Genomic DNA, 16,034 nt, shown 5'->3' with positions numbered 1-16,034 from the left:
GGGGTGGTTCCCTGATACGTCCAATTGAGTAAACAAGTTTCCCTCTCAGAAAAGCCTCAGAGGAAGGTTTGAGCATGCACGAAGAGGTGATCATGGGATACCATCTCTCGTCTGGGAGGAACGGGGAAGAAACACATGCCAGTTTGAGAGCAATGTGGCTGTGGTGTGTGGGTGAACAGGAAAGCAATGGGGAAACACGTGTAAGTGCTTTCATGTGTTGTACGCATGTAATTTGTCTTGTGTAGTTTGACTCTCGGATATATGCAGATTTACACAGGCATGCACAGTTTGCCTGACTTAGCCAGAACAAAACCCATTTCAGGCTTCTGCACAGTTTGCCTGATTTAGTCAGATTAACCTCTGTGTGAGATATACAAAACCCTCAACTCTCTGACTAAAACGGCGGTTCACTCTTCCCCCTTAGGATACAGCTATCGTTCAATCATCACACTCCACTCATCCATCTAGCCCCCCCTTCTTTCTTCAGAGGCATGTATTTAAACCCTCAGAAATATATTAAAAACCACACATTACCAAGCAGAAATAAAATCCAAATTAAATACATTACGTTAAAAAAATTACAGCTTTGAAGCAGTCTTCTTGTTAGACTGGAACATGGAACAGAAAGGCTTTTAACTTTTAACTGGTTTTGACAAGAGCTCCCAAACCCTACTTTTCTTCAAAATACCTAAACTCCTTAATGGACTCCCTGCCAATCCAGCAGACCTCCTAACCCTTCTCCCACCAAAGTCCAACAACCTCCAACTGTTAGTTGCCCCCCAGTTAAACTGCAACCCTCCCACCCCCCAATTCCAATTCACTGTTTGAAAATGATTGACTGTGGATCCTGAAGGGCAAAGCTTGAACCCATCCATCACAGTAGTATTGCCCAAAGTGAAGGTATCCAAGAAGAAATACCCAGTATATATAATTCTGCTTCTAGGAACTAGCACTTTATTTGTAGTGTGTTGACATGCAGCAAATTAAATGTTGATGCTAAATGTTGATGCTAATTTCTCCCATTTTATTTTTTGTGAAAATAGCCGGGTAGGAGTTTAATTTGCTCTTTGTGCTAGTTGGTTGCTCTACAGAAGGTTTCCCACATGACCTTAAGAAGGGTCAGTGTTGGGAAAAAGATGAAACATACCAGTGTTAATCCTTAGCATATGTGAAAAATGGGACTTGGCTTGTTCGAACAAAATGTCCTGATGTTCAGAAGTTGCCTTTATATATATCAACATAGGGTTGAAAATTCTGGGTTGGAAAATTCCTGGAGATTTGGAGATGGAGCCTGGAGAGAGCAGAATTTGAGAAGGAGAGAGAACTATTAGGGATGTGATGTCATAGAATTCACCTTTTGAAGCTGGTATTTTCTCCTGAGGATCTGACTTCTATAATTTGGAGATCAGTTGTAACTCCAGGAGACTTCCCGCCCCCTCCTGGAGGCTTATAACCTTATGTCAGCAGCTTCCAAATTAGGAAATAAATGATTATCCTAGAGAGAAGTAGGGATCCCATTCCCCCAGTGGGGACAGGGGGTCCTCCACTTCCATCCTCCACTCCCCACTTAACTGGCCAGCAGGGGGAAAAGGTGCAGGCACACTTTCAGGGAGGTGTGACAATGTCACTTCCTGGTAGTGATGTCATCATTCCACCCTGAGAGCATGCCTGTGCTTCGCAGTGAGCCAGTTTGGGCCCCAAACGGGCCGAATCAGTCCTAGTTGAGGCCCAAATTGGCCTTCTGCGAAGTATGCACATGCCACCTATGCCTGGGTGATGACATCACTTCACAGAAGGGGATACATGTAGGGGATACATGCACGCAGAGTATATGTAGGGGATACATGCATGCAGAGTATGCACGAAGACCACAATGGGAACAGCAAAATGGTAAGTGCTGGGTCCCCCCTTCCCACTGGAAGGGTAAGGGGACCTGTCAGCTCTAGAGAGGAGCCCTTTGAGTGAGGTGAATGATCTCAGTAACAAAGAGTTAACTGATTTCATGTGCAGACAGAGTGATTCCAGAAGGGCTGATAACATGGCAGCTTTTAGGAAATAGCCACTGTTTATGGTCAGACAATTTGACTCTGTCAAAGCCCTGCTTGTGTAGCCTTTTTATGAAACAGTATGATCTGCAAAGGCATTGGTAGCCTGAACTGGCCTGTAAAAATTTCTCATGATGATGGTATCGAATTGCAAAAAGATTTATTTTTATTATTTCTTAGAACTATTCTTAGCATCTTAATGAGTCACATAAGCTGGAATGTCAACCTTTTGGGGCTCTGATCCTACTGCTTATCAGTGTGCCAACAATAGAAAGCCCCGCCTAGATGCATGAGGAAACCAACTCCCCCCTCCCCTGGCTTGTCTTATCCAAATAACAGATCTGATGAATGAATACTAAAAAAGCACATATTATTGTCTCTCAAACTGTATGGTATGTTTGTAGCAAATAAAAAGTATATATCCTTATTTTCTAAGATATACTTGCCATCTGTCTTCCTGTTGGGCGAATGCCTGCATTCACATATCTGTTTGTGGAAGGGCTTACTTTTGGAGACCAGAATCTGCACACACATTGGGTTAAAAAGAGAGGCTAGTCAGTGCAGTGCAGTGTACAAGCAGCTTCTAGGGGACAGCTTTCTTCTCTCTGTGTTCTTCAGTCTTGGCCCTTCAGGGCTCCTGTAGCAAGTTGGTGGCTTGACTGAGAGGCTGACTAAAATGCAGGCTCAGCGGAATAAAAATCTGTTTATTGTCTATAAAGCTGGCATGTCATGGTGTTCACGATACCACATATGGCGATGAGGATAAATTGAAGCTGGTAGTGGGGAGGCAGAGGCTGGGAGCAGGGATCCCTGCCCCCATGGGGGACTTGCAGCCCTAGTTTAATGAGAAATTTCTCACTATCTGAAAAACCCAGTGGTAAAACTTTTGGGGAGTTAGTAAATTTGTTGAAGAACCAATTTAATCCCACTCCTAGTGAGATAGTGGACCATTTTAAATGCAATTCATGATCTAGAAAGTCTGGGGAGTCCCTAGGGGAGTTTGTGGCTGAACTGAGAAAGCTCTCAAAACTGCAATTATGGTGCCGTACTGACACAGATGTTAAGGGATTGATTAGTCTGTGGAGTAAATGATGAGAAAATCCAGAGGTGAATCCACCTTGACCTTTGATTTGGCATTGATGTTGGCCCTGGCTATGGAATCTGTGACTAAAAATGTACAGAACTTGCAGGCACCACCCGTACACCAGGAGCAGAAGGATCGCATGCTGCGGATGCCTGAACATGTTTTGAAAGTTGTCAAAGAATGAGAAAAGAGAAAGAAAGGCCAGGACAGCTGTTATCATTGTGCTGGATTGCATGCCTTCACAGCCTGTAGGTTTAAAAATGCAAAATGTTACCGTTGCGGTTCATTGGCCACATTAGAAGAGTCTGCCGATCTGTGACACAAAGTATAGAATGCATGCAGTAGAAGATGTAAGTCCTATAAGTGTGGCTGAAGATGTAGCATATAGCATTTACAATCTGACTGGAACAAAAACTCCTAAGGCGAACTGTATTTGTATTACATTGGATCTAAACAACAAGAAGGTATCTTTTGAACTGGACACAGATTACAGTGTGACTCTTACGAGTCAAACATCATTTGAGACGTTATGGCAAGGTGGAGAGGCACCCTTATTGCAGCCTAGTACAATTAAATTGAGAACATATACCGAAGAAACACTTCAGTTTACTAAGTGAAGTTGAGGTCACTGTGTCCTACAAAGGTAAAGTAAAACTGTTACTACTGATAGTGATTTCAGACAGTGGCCCCAGCTTACTAGGAAGGGAATGGTTAGCTGATTTGGGTTTAACCTTTGATGAACAGGTTTCAGGTTGAATCCCTGGAGAAGGGATTTTTCTTGAAACGTGTTTTATCTATGCACCAAGAAGTTTTCCAGGAGAATTAGGTGCTATGAAAGGTATGGTGGCAAGAATATATATAAAACCAAACAGTACATCTCATTATTTTAAAGCTAGATCAGTTCCTTTTACAGTGAGACAAAAAGTAGAAATGGAATTGGAAAGATTATTAAAAGCAGGTATTAAAGAGCCTGTAAAGTTTTCAGAATGGACAGCTTCAATTGTACCCATGTTAAAACTGGATGCTCAGTGCGTGTAGGTGGAGATTACAAATTGATTATCAACAGGGTAGCATAGCTAGAACAATACTCTATTCTCAAAATAGAAGATCTTTTTACAGCATTAACAAGAAGTCGGTTGTTTACAAAATTAGAAACAAGTCATGCCTATCAACAACTTGTTCTAGATGAAGACTCGAAGGAATATGTTACAATCAATATACACAAAGGCCTCTTCAGGTACCATTGCTTACCTTTTGGATTCTCTTCTGCCCTTGTGATCTTTCAAAGGACCATGGAAGGATTACTTCAAGGGATTCCTTGTGTAGTTGTTTACTTGGATGACACATTAATCACAGGAGCCACCTTTACAAAATTTAGCAGAAGTTTTAAAGACTAAAGGGGGCAGGATCATGCCTTAAGGGAAACAAGTGTTCCTTTTTGAAGCTGGAGATGATATATTTAGGATATAAAGTGGATGCTCAAGGGCTATATCCTGTGATGGACAAAATCCAAGGAATTCAGAATGCTCCCAGACCAAAGAATGTTTCTGAGCTAAAAACTTACTTAGGATTGCTTAATTATTATAGTAAGTTTTTACCTAACTTGTCAGTGTTTCACTGACCTCTTTACACGTTGCTTACAAAAAGAGTCATATAGCACTGGAGAGTATCTCAAGAACAGGCATTTGAGAAATCAAAACACCTCCTGCCAACTTCAGATGTACTGGTCCATTATAACTAGATAAAGATTTAGATTTGAAGATATAATGCTTCACCTTACGAATTGGGACAGTTCTGGCTCATTTGATGGAGGATTGGTCTGAGAAACCCATAGAATTTGTGTCACAAACATTGTCCCCTGCTGAGCATAATTATTTACAGCTGGCTTGGAAAGGAGGTTCGTGCCTCTGGTTGTGCCTGAGCTTTATGCCTGAAACAGGAAGAGAAAACTCTGCAACCTACTCTTAAAACATATTTTGAAACATGCTAAAAGAGATGAGCATCTCAAGCTGTTTTCCCCAAACATATGAGAAGTAATTCCTTTGAACTCAAGTGTCATGGGCTCTGAGTCCTCAGAGGATGAAGACCTCAGGGAGGACGACAGGAGTGGGGATATTCCAAGCCCCTCCAGAGTCAGCCGCTTGGAAGACTAGCAGGGAATGGAACAGCAGGAACCCTTGCCGGAGCAGGCTGAGGAATCCAGGGCAGACTCAGAGACAGAGGCTGTTCCCTTACCTGCACCAGCACTGGAGACCAGGGCAACATCTCCACCCAGCTCCCCTGAGCCTGATAGGCAGTGCAGAGTGTGGCAGCATCTTGCTGCACAGGAAAGAAGGCGAAGTGCAAGGCTTCAGGCACTCAAACAGCGGCGTAATGACCTTGAGTCTTAACAGGATGCAGCACTGCCCTGAAGGCGAGAGCTCTTAAGCCAGGACACCCTTTCCCTCGTTGCAGAAGCACCTGTGCACAGACCCGCCTGGCTCTACTGCAACGCAGCTCTGCTCTGACTGTTTTCTTGGCTCTGACCTTTGAATCTGGCTCCTTGGACTACGCTCCCTGCTTGCTCCCCGGTCAGCTTGGTTGAACTCTGGACTTTTAGAGAAGCTTGTGGCAGACTCCCTGCCTGCATTCCAGCACACCAAGAAGAATTTAACAGCCAAGAAGTTTGGTAACAAAACTGGGCTGGGCATCTAGGATTGTTTTGCCTTTTAATTTAAGTGATGGCAGTTATATTAGGGCCAGAATCTGTCTAATGTTAGACTTGCACTTGCAAGGATAATGGCTAGGTTTGCTAGGTCCCTGAGGATAAAACCAGGGTGTGGGGGAGTCGCACTTGAGGGTCGATTTTTATTCAATCACCCCCTGGTGCAACCCATTATTTCCATGTTGCACCAGGAATGATGTCATTTCTGGCATGACACAGGGCACATGGTGGCATTGTGGAATGCAGGAACATGCTTTGGCCCTACCACCATGTTCCCACACCTTCTTTCCTCCTGCTGGTCAGATAAGAGGTGGTGGGGTGCAAAGGCAGGGGAATGATAATCCCAATAAAGGCTGTTCTGTTGTAGTGGTGTCTTTTACTGTACTTTTTAAAAAACTTTTCTGCTTTTACAGCTGTATTTTGGATAATGTTGTGGATAATGTTGCTTGGATCTGCACAGGAACACATCTTCCCCACCTGACCCCTCCTGAAGAAGCTCCAAATGCATCCTGAAATGCTGCTCCTTGGGGGCAGGGGAGCCCCAGGAGCAACATGAAGGAGGAGTTTGAAGGCTTCCACAGGAGCCCCCCACACACACACACAAGGAACAGGATCCAACCCAACGTTGTGAATATTGTTGCTTATTCTTTTATTTTTATTGTTTAAAATGTTTTATTATGTGTTGTTTTTGTGTGTCTTAAAAAACAGTTTCCTAAGCAAATAACATATTTTAAAACAAAGCAATGAATGCTGTTAAGTAAATCACAATCCCTGAGGGATTTTTCTCCACAGGAGAATTCTTGATCTTCACTGTCCCTGCTCTCATATGAAAAAGTGTCTGAGCCAGGGTCAGTATTGCAAATGATTCATTGCAGCAGTTTCCCCCATCACAGTGATAGTAGGAATTGCCCCTCCCCTGATTAGCAAATGCCCAATTCACCCTTATGATTGTCTATGCGTGCATGTTTCTTGGGACCACCAGAATTTCATATGTCTGAGAAAAATTTCCTGAAGGGAAGGCAAGAAGGGAGAAACCCAGGCCAGGAAGTTCATGCCTTCAGCACTTGAGAAGATCATCCATTGCCTAAAATTATTTCTGATGGGTTTGTTCCATTGTTTTGTCTCTTCATATGTTAAACTGTTTATTGCTTTGAAAGTTTTGATGGAAAAGCTGAATTTAAATAAATTAAATAAATAAGCAGTAACACAATGCATGAACCTATTGTTATAATTGTTATAATTGTACAAAAACAATCTCGCAGCAACCATCACTAAGGAATGAATAATTCACCGCTATGGAACCTATAGCACCTATTAAATAAACTGATGGTATTGATAATGGTGCCCCGCCCCAAGTGAAATGTCATGAAGATAACTAACATACATCTATCAAAATACTTGGCCAAAAATCAGTACAGACATAGAGTTGTCAACTCCAGCCTAAGGAATTCCTGGAAGTTTGGAGATGGTGCTTGAGGAAGGGGGAATTGAAGGAGGGATTTCACCTAGAATCTACTGTATACCATAGGCTTCTCCCACTAAACCTGCCATTTTCTTCAGGGGAAGTGATCTTTGTAGCCTGGGGATCAATTACAGGAAAACTGCAGGCCACATCTGGAGGTTGGCAACCCTACTTACAAGTCACCATCATACTAGTGGTAGGGCCTTGTTGGGAAGGGGAGGCTAGTTATAATTGTACAAAAACAATCTCGCAGCAACCGTCACTAAGGAATGAATAATTCACTGCTACGGAAAAAAGAGAAAAACTCAAGGATGCAGAAAACATTCCCAGCATGCATGGCTTTTAAATTAAAATACAGATTAAAACAGGGATACCCAAATGCTTCTAAGTGTGTGTGTGTGTGTGTGTGTGTGTGTGTGCGTGCGCGCGCATAAGCAAGAGAGAGATCCAGATGAATACTTGTAACTGTTCACAAAATAGGAAGAAATTCCATTGTTAGATTCTTTTGGGAGCTGGAGCTCAGGTAGCCAGTTTTCACTTGTTTAGCTTCACTATTTTGTAGTACAAATTATAAAATCATGAAGCTTGACTGTGATTTTAACATGTGTGTGTCTGTCTGAAAACCAGTTCTGGAATCACGTTGCTTATAATGCCAGCAAATTTTCCCTTTTCATTTTGCCACTGGAAACCATTTCTGTGGTGTCTCTCGCTTGCACTCTAGTCTCTGTCACTTGGGGGAGTGCTGGGTTACCAGCTCTGTTGTGCCTTGTCAGAACACTGCAAGGTGGTGTCAATGACTGGCTTAGAGACAGCAGAATTTTGTGTTCCCTACACAGCGGCTGTTTTTGCTGCTGTTGCCAATTCCCCCCCCCCCCTCTGTAGAAGGGACAGAGTCCATACACTGGGAACTTCCATTAGGAGGAGTAAAACAGACAGAGAAGGAGAGAGTGAAGAGACAGCATCAAGCTTTTATTTTACGTCATTTCTGGTGGAAAATCAGACAAGAGTCGTCTGTAATAGGAATTGCTTTTGAGGGGGGGGTGCTTTATTTTTTTAGTGTGTAATTTTTCTTTGCCTACTCCTGCTGGAAAGAAAGCACATGTGTGTAAATGTATTTGTAAATACCTCACTTTATTTTTGCTGCATCTGCTACTAAGACGATTCTTGGGCCATGGTGAAAGAAAAAGGTAATCTAACCATGCATAGCTTTCAGGTTAGGATTGGAGAGTTAATGTATCAGTTGTATTTTGTTTTGTTCCATGTAAAGTCTTTCTCCATATTACTCCATTAAAAAAAAGCTTCTGTATTTTTTAACAAGCAAGTCCATTATTTAAGTTTCAGATTTAAAAGTTCTTATCTTTTAGGAACCATTTTTAATATAGGCATAGATTGTATTTAGGTACTTTTGTTGTGCTTCACCTTGGCAAGTTATGAAGAATGGGCACTTTGGCATTATGATTTGAAATGTAATTAAAACTGCAGTTCTGAATCCACATATTTTTAGAGATGGTCCCTTTTTTGAGAATGAGTCCAGTGACTTATTTGCCTTTTAGAATCTCAATTTTAAGTTTGTTCCAGAGAAACATTGCTGATACCTAAAAGCTTATACTTAAGTATATGAACAACACATATTTGTGGGAGGAATTGGAAAAGGAATTTCTCACTTAAGGAAAAAGAGCTTTTCCTGAAATAATATGCAGTTTATGTGCTAGTTTCAGAGTTGATACATGGAGTGATGAGTTATTTGGACTTTTTCCCATAGTGCATGAGTTAATTTTCTCTCTCTCTCAGTACTTAAGGTAGTCTACCATCCATAATTTCCATTTGCAAAGACAAAATCTGATAAATAGGTTAATAATAAATCTGAATGTCATAATGAATAAATAATGTAAGAAAGGTAGGCAACACATCTTTTCCCAAGTAAATACACATTTAGCAAAACTTTGGAAGGTACTCTTGACAATTGCATGTCTCCTATAGGAAATTAAAACGTTTACCTTTCTTGTGTTATCTTGGTATATGTTGCTGTTTACTCCCTTCTCTGTAATAAACAAAAATACTAGAAGTGTATCTCTTTGTTGTAAGAGTTTGGTTCAGTATTTGTTGAAATTAATTGGACAGAGCCAAGAATCCTGCCTCCCCCCACTATGTGCATGCCTTTAACAGATCCATGACAGACAGAAATACAATTGATAAAGCTTTTCCCACTGTAGTTCCATAGTTGGAGATGAATTATGATGAATAAAGGTACAATAAAGACCTGTTGTTCAAAGTACAAGAGGGCTGCCACATACAAAAAAAAGGCTAGCCCTCTGGTTTCTTATGGTATGAAGGAACTATTTGGGACTGGCATTTTTCTGTTGGCATTTCATCTTCATGAGGCCTCTCGATCTGTCCTAATAAGATGCTACACTCGCCTGAAATAAGCAAAAGTAGTCCAGTGGAGATGTTTATTGCCAGAATTAATTCACCATGCAATCCTAATGCTGCAAGGACAGCCTAAGCAAAAGAGTATTAGAACAAGAAAGTAGGGATCGCTAGTGGTGCTTCCAGTAGAGCCTTGTTTCATTATTCTTCCACCCACCCAGTGGTTGCAGAGACACAGGAGCACATGCGACCCAGTCTGCTACAGGACCTAGTTTACTACCTTAATTTCATTTCCAATCTGCCTCTCCAATCATCCTGTTGACTTTTAAGGAAATAGATTTGGGGGAAGCAAATTAATTGGGCATCCGTAAAACTGCTGTGTTCTGACACTGGCAGGCTTCATTTCAGCTAGAAAGACTCCGCCCCAGAGCACTGAGGTCCAAACGGGCTCATAATAGTTTTCCTTCAGATTAGAGTGCTTGTTGTTTCATGTTGCAGAACAATTGCACTGTGTACCTAGTTAGCTCTACCTGGGCAAATGAGGAGGCTAGACTGCTGTTCTGGTTGAATATAAGTTTCTGATGCTATAGTTTGGGTATTCCAAGTGCATGCTCAGTTAACTCAGATATTTCTTGATCTGGTTTATTTTGCCATTCCCTGTTATACCAGCTCTTTTCTATATACATGAGTAGGAAACAAACAAACAATTCCTAGTTGGGCATTCTCATAAATCTTCTGCATTCCTGTCAGTTCAGAATTAGAAACTTTACTGAGGAATGTAATGGTGTGTTGGTGGACAATCCTGCATAATGAACTTCTGACATATTTCCAATTCAGGTGACAAAACAATCTTAAGAATAAATACTTCTCTAACGGACTTCAGAGTCTGTTTTATATGCTTAATGAATGTATCTTCACTAAACCTGCATAACTTAAGCACACATCAATGGAGAAGTGATGGGAGTGTCTTCCAGGTTTGGGCCTGGTTCTTAGATGTGTAGACTGAGGGCCAAGCTACAAGTGACGAATGACACTTGAACGGCAAGTGTATTTCTCCCTGTTCACTTGCCCTCCACTCAATCCACTTGCCGTTCAAGTGTCATTCGTCACTTGTAGCTTGGCCCTGAGAGTTTCTAAGAGGCTACCCAAGCTGTAACTCCTGAGGTGGTTGTTCTCACTCCTCCAGTGCCTGTATGACTCGTTGTAGGTATTCCTTATTCCACAGTGCTACCAGCAATGTAGTACAGTGTAGAACAAGTTCCACTACTCTTTTTTTACTCAGATACAGATATTTAGTTGTGTTATTGTGTGGCTCATGTCATCTGCCATTCTGACTAAAGTATAAAAGTTAAGCTCCGTAGGATATTTTGCCTGATTAATTTCTCTGATCCCAATCCCACAACCTGTTTTCAAAATGAATCTGAATACCTGCTGACCTCTCTGACCTCTTGTTCACTGCTGCTTGGGACGTGATTACTGCAGCCATAACTTTATTTGGGGATTTTAAATCAACGGCAAATTTCAGTAGCAAAAGTAGAAGTAAATGCAGTGGATCTGCCTTGTGTGGTTTATACATATGTGGTTTAGGCACTAAGATGAGCAATGAGTCTCTTATCTCAACAAACTCCTTTGCCCCTTACTACACTTCACTGGAAATTGTGCTTTACGGCTTTAATTCTAATTTGTCTTTTTGCAGCCCTGTAAATTAGGTTAGGTTGATGACTTGCAAAGGGATACTGAGTGAATTTGCTAACTGATGTGGTAATAATGGTGTGTTCTATAAGGAAGGGTTCCCATTTGAATCTGGGTCCTACATTCCAAGGAAGTATGATAGTATGCCTTTGACAAAGTGGTACAATTTACTTTCAGATCTAAAGGTCCATTGGTAAATCACTTGTGGAAAAGACTTTGAAAACATGGGAATGCTTCTCTGACAGGCTGTATCATCTAACAAATGTGTATATTGTCTGATGATTAACAAACACCCTGGTACTCAATCCAAAACTGCTCACAGTTTTGGGACCATCCCTGTTGAATTTTCAGGCATTTGAAAGTGTTCTGGATGCTTGCAAAATATATGCATCAACACAGATAGACAGACGGAGGTTCCTGTCTTGCTCCCTTAGTGCAAATTGTTACCTTTCCAAAGGTGGGTTGACAGAAACCTGGTACAGATGCAGCCACCTGGAAGTGTTGGGAGATCTAGAGCACATTCAGTTTAGGTGGAATGAAGGACAAGCTTGGGAGGCCTAAGCAGCACCTCAGAAGTTATACGCATCCTAAGGCATAATTGTCTGTGTTGTGTAGGGTATCATGGCAGACAAACTGGATGTGGAATGAATATCCTGGAGGTTAAAAAATATAGAATATTACTGAATAGCAGTGTAAAGAAGATGCAACAACATCGCCTTTTCTTCTTCCACAAGGTTATTTCCAAACAGCATCGGTGTCTGCCTGCTGCCTACACCTCTTGAAGTGCTGATTTTAGCAGATAATCCAGCCATGCCTGGATGATCAGTGTTTTGTTGTTTGTTTTTTTTTTTGCTATGATTAGCATCCTTACAGTATAGAGCTAAAAGTTAAAACGAAGTCATCATTGTTGCAGATGGAGTTCAAAATCCAGACCATTTCTTTCTCTGAGCATATAATAGACAGGTATGTGATGGACATGATGTGCTGATGTCACATGCCAATTAATGGCACAGACTCAGGTTGATATAGCGGACAATGGTCTTCAAATAAGATTGATCAAATGTGCAATTTTCTTCAACCCAATAGCCTTAATAGTGACATTTGGATGTATTTGAAATAGCTGGAACTTCCCTGGAAATAGCATCCGTTTGCAAGAAGGAGACCGCTGAAAATATTTGTAGTTCTACTTGAGATTTTTGTTCCTAAGGTAGGGTCTGGGAATTGTTTTCTCCTATTTTTTTACACCCAGTACCAGCTGGTTTTAAAACGCTTTACAGAACAGAAGTTTATCATCACATTGGGAAGAGTTCTAGCCTAACCTTCTCTCTTAACCGATATCTTTCATCATGCAGAAAAGGGACATTCAGGCATTTTGGTTTTAATTGATTAATTTTTTTGTTGGCTAAAATATGCACATGCCACCCTTCCATCCTACAGTATACAATATCCCTCACCCCTTAAAGAACAATATATATCCACAGAATAACAACAGAGACCCATGCACCTCTGCAGATAACTGCCAAAATGACTGAATAACCAAGGCTAGAAAATAAAGTCCTTTGTAGGACAATGGAGCTAGGCTGCTACTGCATGCCGCATTAGCTTTTCCCTCCAGAAACTGAGGAATGATTTTAGTAGGAAAACAGCATAAGGACAAAAAATTAATCCTCATTCCCTTCCCTGTGCTGGTTTTACACCACAGCTGTCTTTTGTAAAACAAAAAATGCCATGGATAAAACTACCTGTGATTAAGCATTATGTATAGTTTGACCGAAGAAAGATATTGTACTTTGGAAGCATTCATAGGGTCTCACAATAGCTGCTGGGATGCTGATTTTTAAACATGGTGGTAACGCATGCAGTTTAGAAACAATGCCAAATTTTTCCATGATTCCATCTCTTCATCTGAATACCCATTTGTGAATACCTTTATTTTTGAGGATAACATAAAGTTATTGTAGGGGGGAAAATTGCCTTTTGCACATATTCTTGTCCTCTATTTTTAATTTCCTTTTTTATACCAATGAGCTGGGAGATGAATACCTGTAATCTTCCTGATGGGGCCAGAAGCAGCTTGGGCCTTCCAATTTGCAGGGGTGAGGATAACCTGCCCCCATGCTTTCATCCCCTGTAAATCACAGCCCTGGTGGTTGCATTCTGTAAAGAAAACAGCTGCTTCACAGAATCATGGAACAATAGGTCATGTGTAGTTTCAGCCTTAATTGCTTTAGCTCGTTAGCATAGCATCTGCTTTTCTAGGAAGGGTTTTACATTATTTCTGAATAACATGTACAAATTCTATATGCCTTAAATTAAATAACTCCTCTGTAGCATAGACGTCACTGGCAGGTAGATGAGACATTTGTCATGTAAGTGTAACTCATAGACTGCCAGAGTAAAATTGGACCATCTATATGATTCCCTGGGATTTCAACCCCTGCACTGTATAGACAGAAACTGATTTTGTTCGATGTTGGTGACTAGGAAAAGGTGATGGTCAGTTAATTAAAATGTAGCCTTTCACCTTCTGCTGGGCTCATTGACATTCACTATTGAAAAGTTCAGTTAGTTTAGTCACAGCAGGTAGATAAATCGAATAAAATAAATAAATAAATATATTTTTCTGAGTTAACAAAAAATCTTTTTGCTTGTTGTTCTGTGATATCATTCTGCTTACATCTTCTGTCTGTGTAGCTTTTTATATAGTTGTCTGCAACTTCATGCTTTCCATTTGGCAAATGTTTTTGAAGAGCACAGAAGTAATGAAGTCATGGCAAACAAGCCCATCTCACTGAGGGGGAGACAGCTGATGTGTCATGTACTATCTATAGATTAGCAAACAAAACTGGAGTAGCTCATTTCACTGGCAGTGGGGGAAGTGTGTGAGAGTCAATGAATAGAGGCCAGGCAGTGTGTGTTCTGCATCCAAGCCAAGCCTTAATCAAGAGCTCTGAAAATTATATGATACGATGGGATCAAGGGTGGGAGCTATATCTGCTAGACATAGTAAATACATTATTATTGATACTGGAATACTCCAGTATATGAAATTTGAATTAATTCATGCAAATTTTCTATACATTTGTACTACATAGTTGCAATTTTTTTAAATTTTTAAACTTAAGTTACAACTAGATGTTTTTGAACACTCAGGGCTGCTACCAGTGCTTTTTTCTCTTTTTAAAAAAGGTGCTGGTACTCCTGATGTTCTCCTCTCTCAACCTAACTCCTGAATGCCCAAGAAGTGCTGATACTCCACAAAGAAGTCCTAAATACCCAAGAAGTGCTGACACTCCCCCTGAAAAAGCCTCTCACCAAAAGCAGCAATCACATACTTCCTTTCCCTCTTTGTCCTGAAAGTCCACTCTCAATGTGCATCATCATTTGGGTTTCTTTCATGAAGCTGAAGTTGGTTCCCAGGTCCTTATTCGCAGTTCCTAGTTCCTTATTCACAGAGTAAAACACAAATATTGGGGGAAATTGAAAACCTCAAAATAAAGGCTGTAGGCGCACATATCACACACCTCCATAGTCAGTGGACTGTGCCCTCTAAGTTGACGTATACTGGGTCCTTCTCGTACAAAGCCCAGTTCTTGAGTTAACAGCTTCAAAGTATGGTAAGAGATACAAGCCCTCTGTACCTCAAACAATCTTTGGATGACCCCAGATCACACAGCCCTGCACTCACTAGACTGTCTTTATTTTGGAGTACAGAGCTTTTCAATTTCCTCTAATACTTTGTGTTTTGCTCTGCAAATAAGGAACTGGGAACCAACTTCAGCTTCGTGTTTCTTTCACCCTTGCTAAACTCCCAGTACAGTGAGCTGGTGTACTGTTGTGGTTGAGAGACTTGAGGTGTGAATCACGAAATCACTAACTCAGATCTTGTCTCGCTTCCATAAACTCAATAGGAGGCCTTAAGCAAGCGGTTCACTCTCAGCATTCCGTAAGCAATGTGGTGTTGTGAAAGTACCTATAGAGATTTTAATGAGACAAGTGTGTAAAGCACTTTAAACTCTTAAAAACACTAGACAAATGCAAAGTATAATTCTTACTGTGTCACTTATTTACAAGATAGTATTTGGAGCAAGGCAGAAAGCTGACGAACTAACAGGTAGGTCTCACTGAAAGAGAGAAGATATGCAAATCTCAAATTTATGAAGTTGGGTTTAGCCATAATACAGTTGATGGAAATGAAGGAGAGTCAATCACACTGCAGCCCCTGAGCCCCCATGGCTTTTTTCCTAGAAAGATTCTTCAACCCCCAGCCTCACCTTTTTGGGGCTTGCAGTGTACCGTTGGAGTTAGGGGAAGATGAGAGCTGATCCTGTTCTGCTGGTAGAAAGTTAGTATAAGCCAATCTATTATCTCTGCAACTGTAAAGCAGACCAAACTTTCACATCATATGTCATAGTAAGTTAGCAACACAATTCCCTCATCTTCTTGTTTTTAACAAAATAATAGTAATGATGTTTTAGACAGCAGCAGGGATTCATTTTAGGAATCCCTGTTTTTTTACATCAAACTGCTTCTGTTATCATCATGGACTTCCATTAACACACTGAATATGAACTGTTTACCTGATGCTTTCAATGCAAAATTGCCTTGGAGGTCAATTGGACCTATAGTAAGTCTGATATATTTGAAATAATTTCAAAAATACATTTCAGACCCTATGAG

General features: G+C 40.9%; 1 protein-coding gene across 9 annotated transcripts in view; it reads left to right on the top strand.

Annotated features, from left to right (window-relative positions):
* ABLIM1 (actin binding LIM protein 1) overlaps positions 1-16,034 on the top strand; it is a 224,231-nt gene that overhangs the window by 37,423 nt on the left and 170,774 nt on the right. The window contains exon 1 of one of the 9 annotated variants that reach the window (XM_054982171.1): positions 8,232-8,482. The exons of the other annotated variants lie outside the window; for them this stretch is intronic. Within the exon in view, the coding sequence (XP_054838146.1) occupies positions 8,467-8,482 (16 nt within the window). The 5' untranslated portion in view covers positions 8,232-8,466. Of the gene's footprint in view, positions 1-8,231; positions 8,483-16,034 lie in introns of those variants that run through there. 9 annotated transcript variants of the gene reach the window in all.

The sequence above is a fragment of the Eublepharis macularius genome, chromosome 6 (genome assembly GCF_028583425.1).
Source record: "Eublepharis macularius isolate TG4126 chromosome 6, MPM_Emac_v1.0, whole genome shotgun sequence".
Taxonomy (NCBI): domain Eukaryota; kingdom Metazoa; phylum Chordata; class Lepidosauria; order Squamata; family Eublepharidae; genus Eublepharis; species Eublepharis macularius.
Note: the sequence above shows the minus strand (reverse complement) of the source record. Positions and strands in the feature narration are given on the sequence as shown.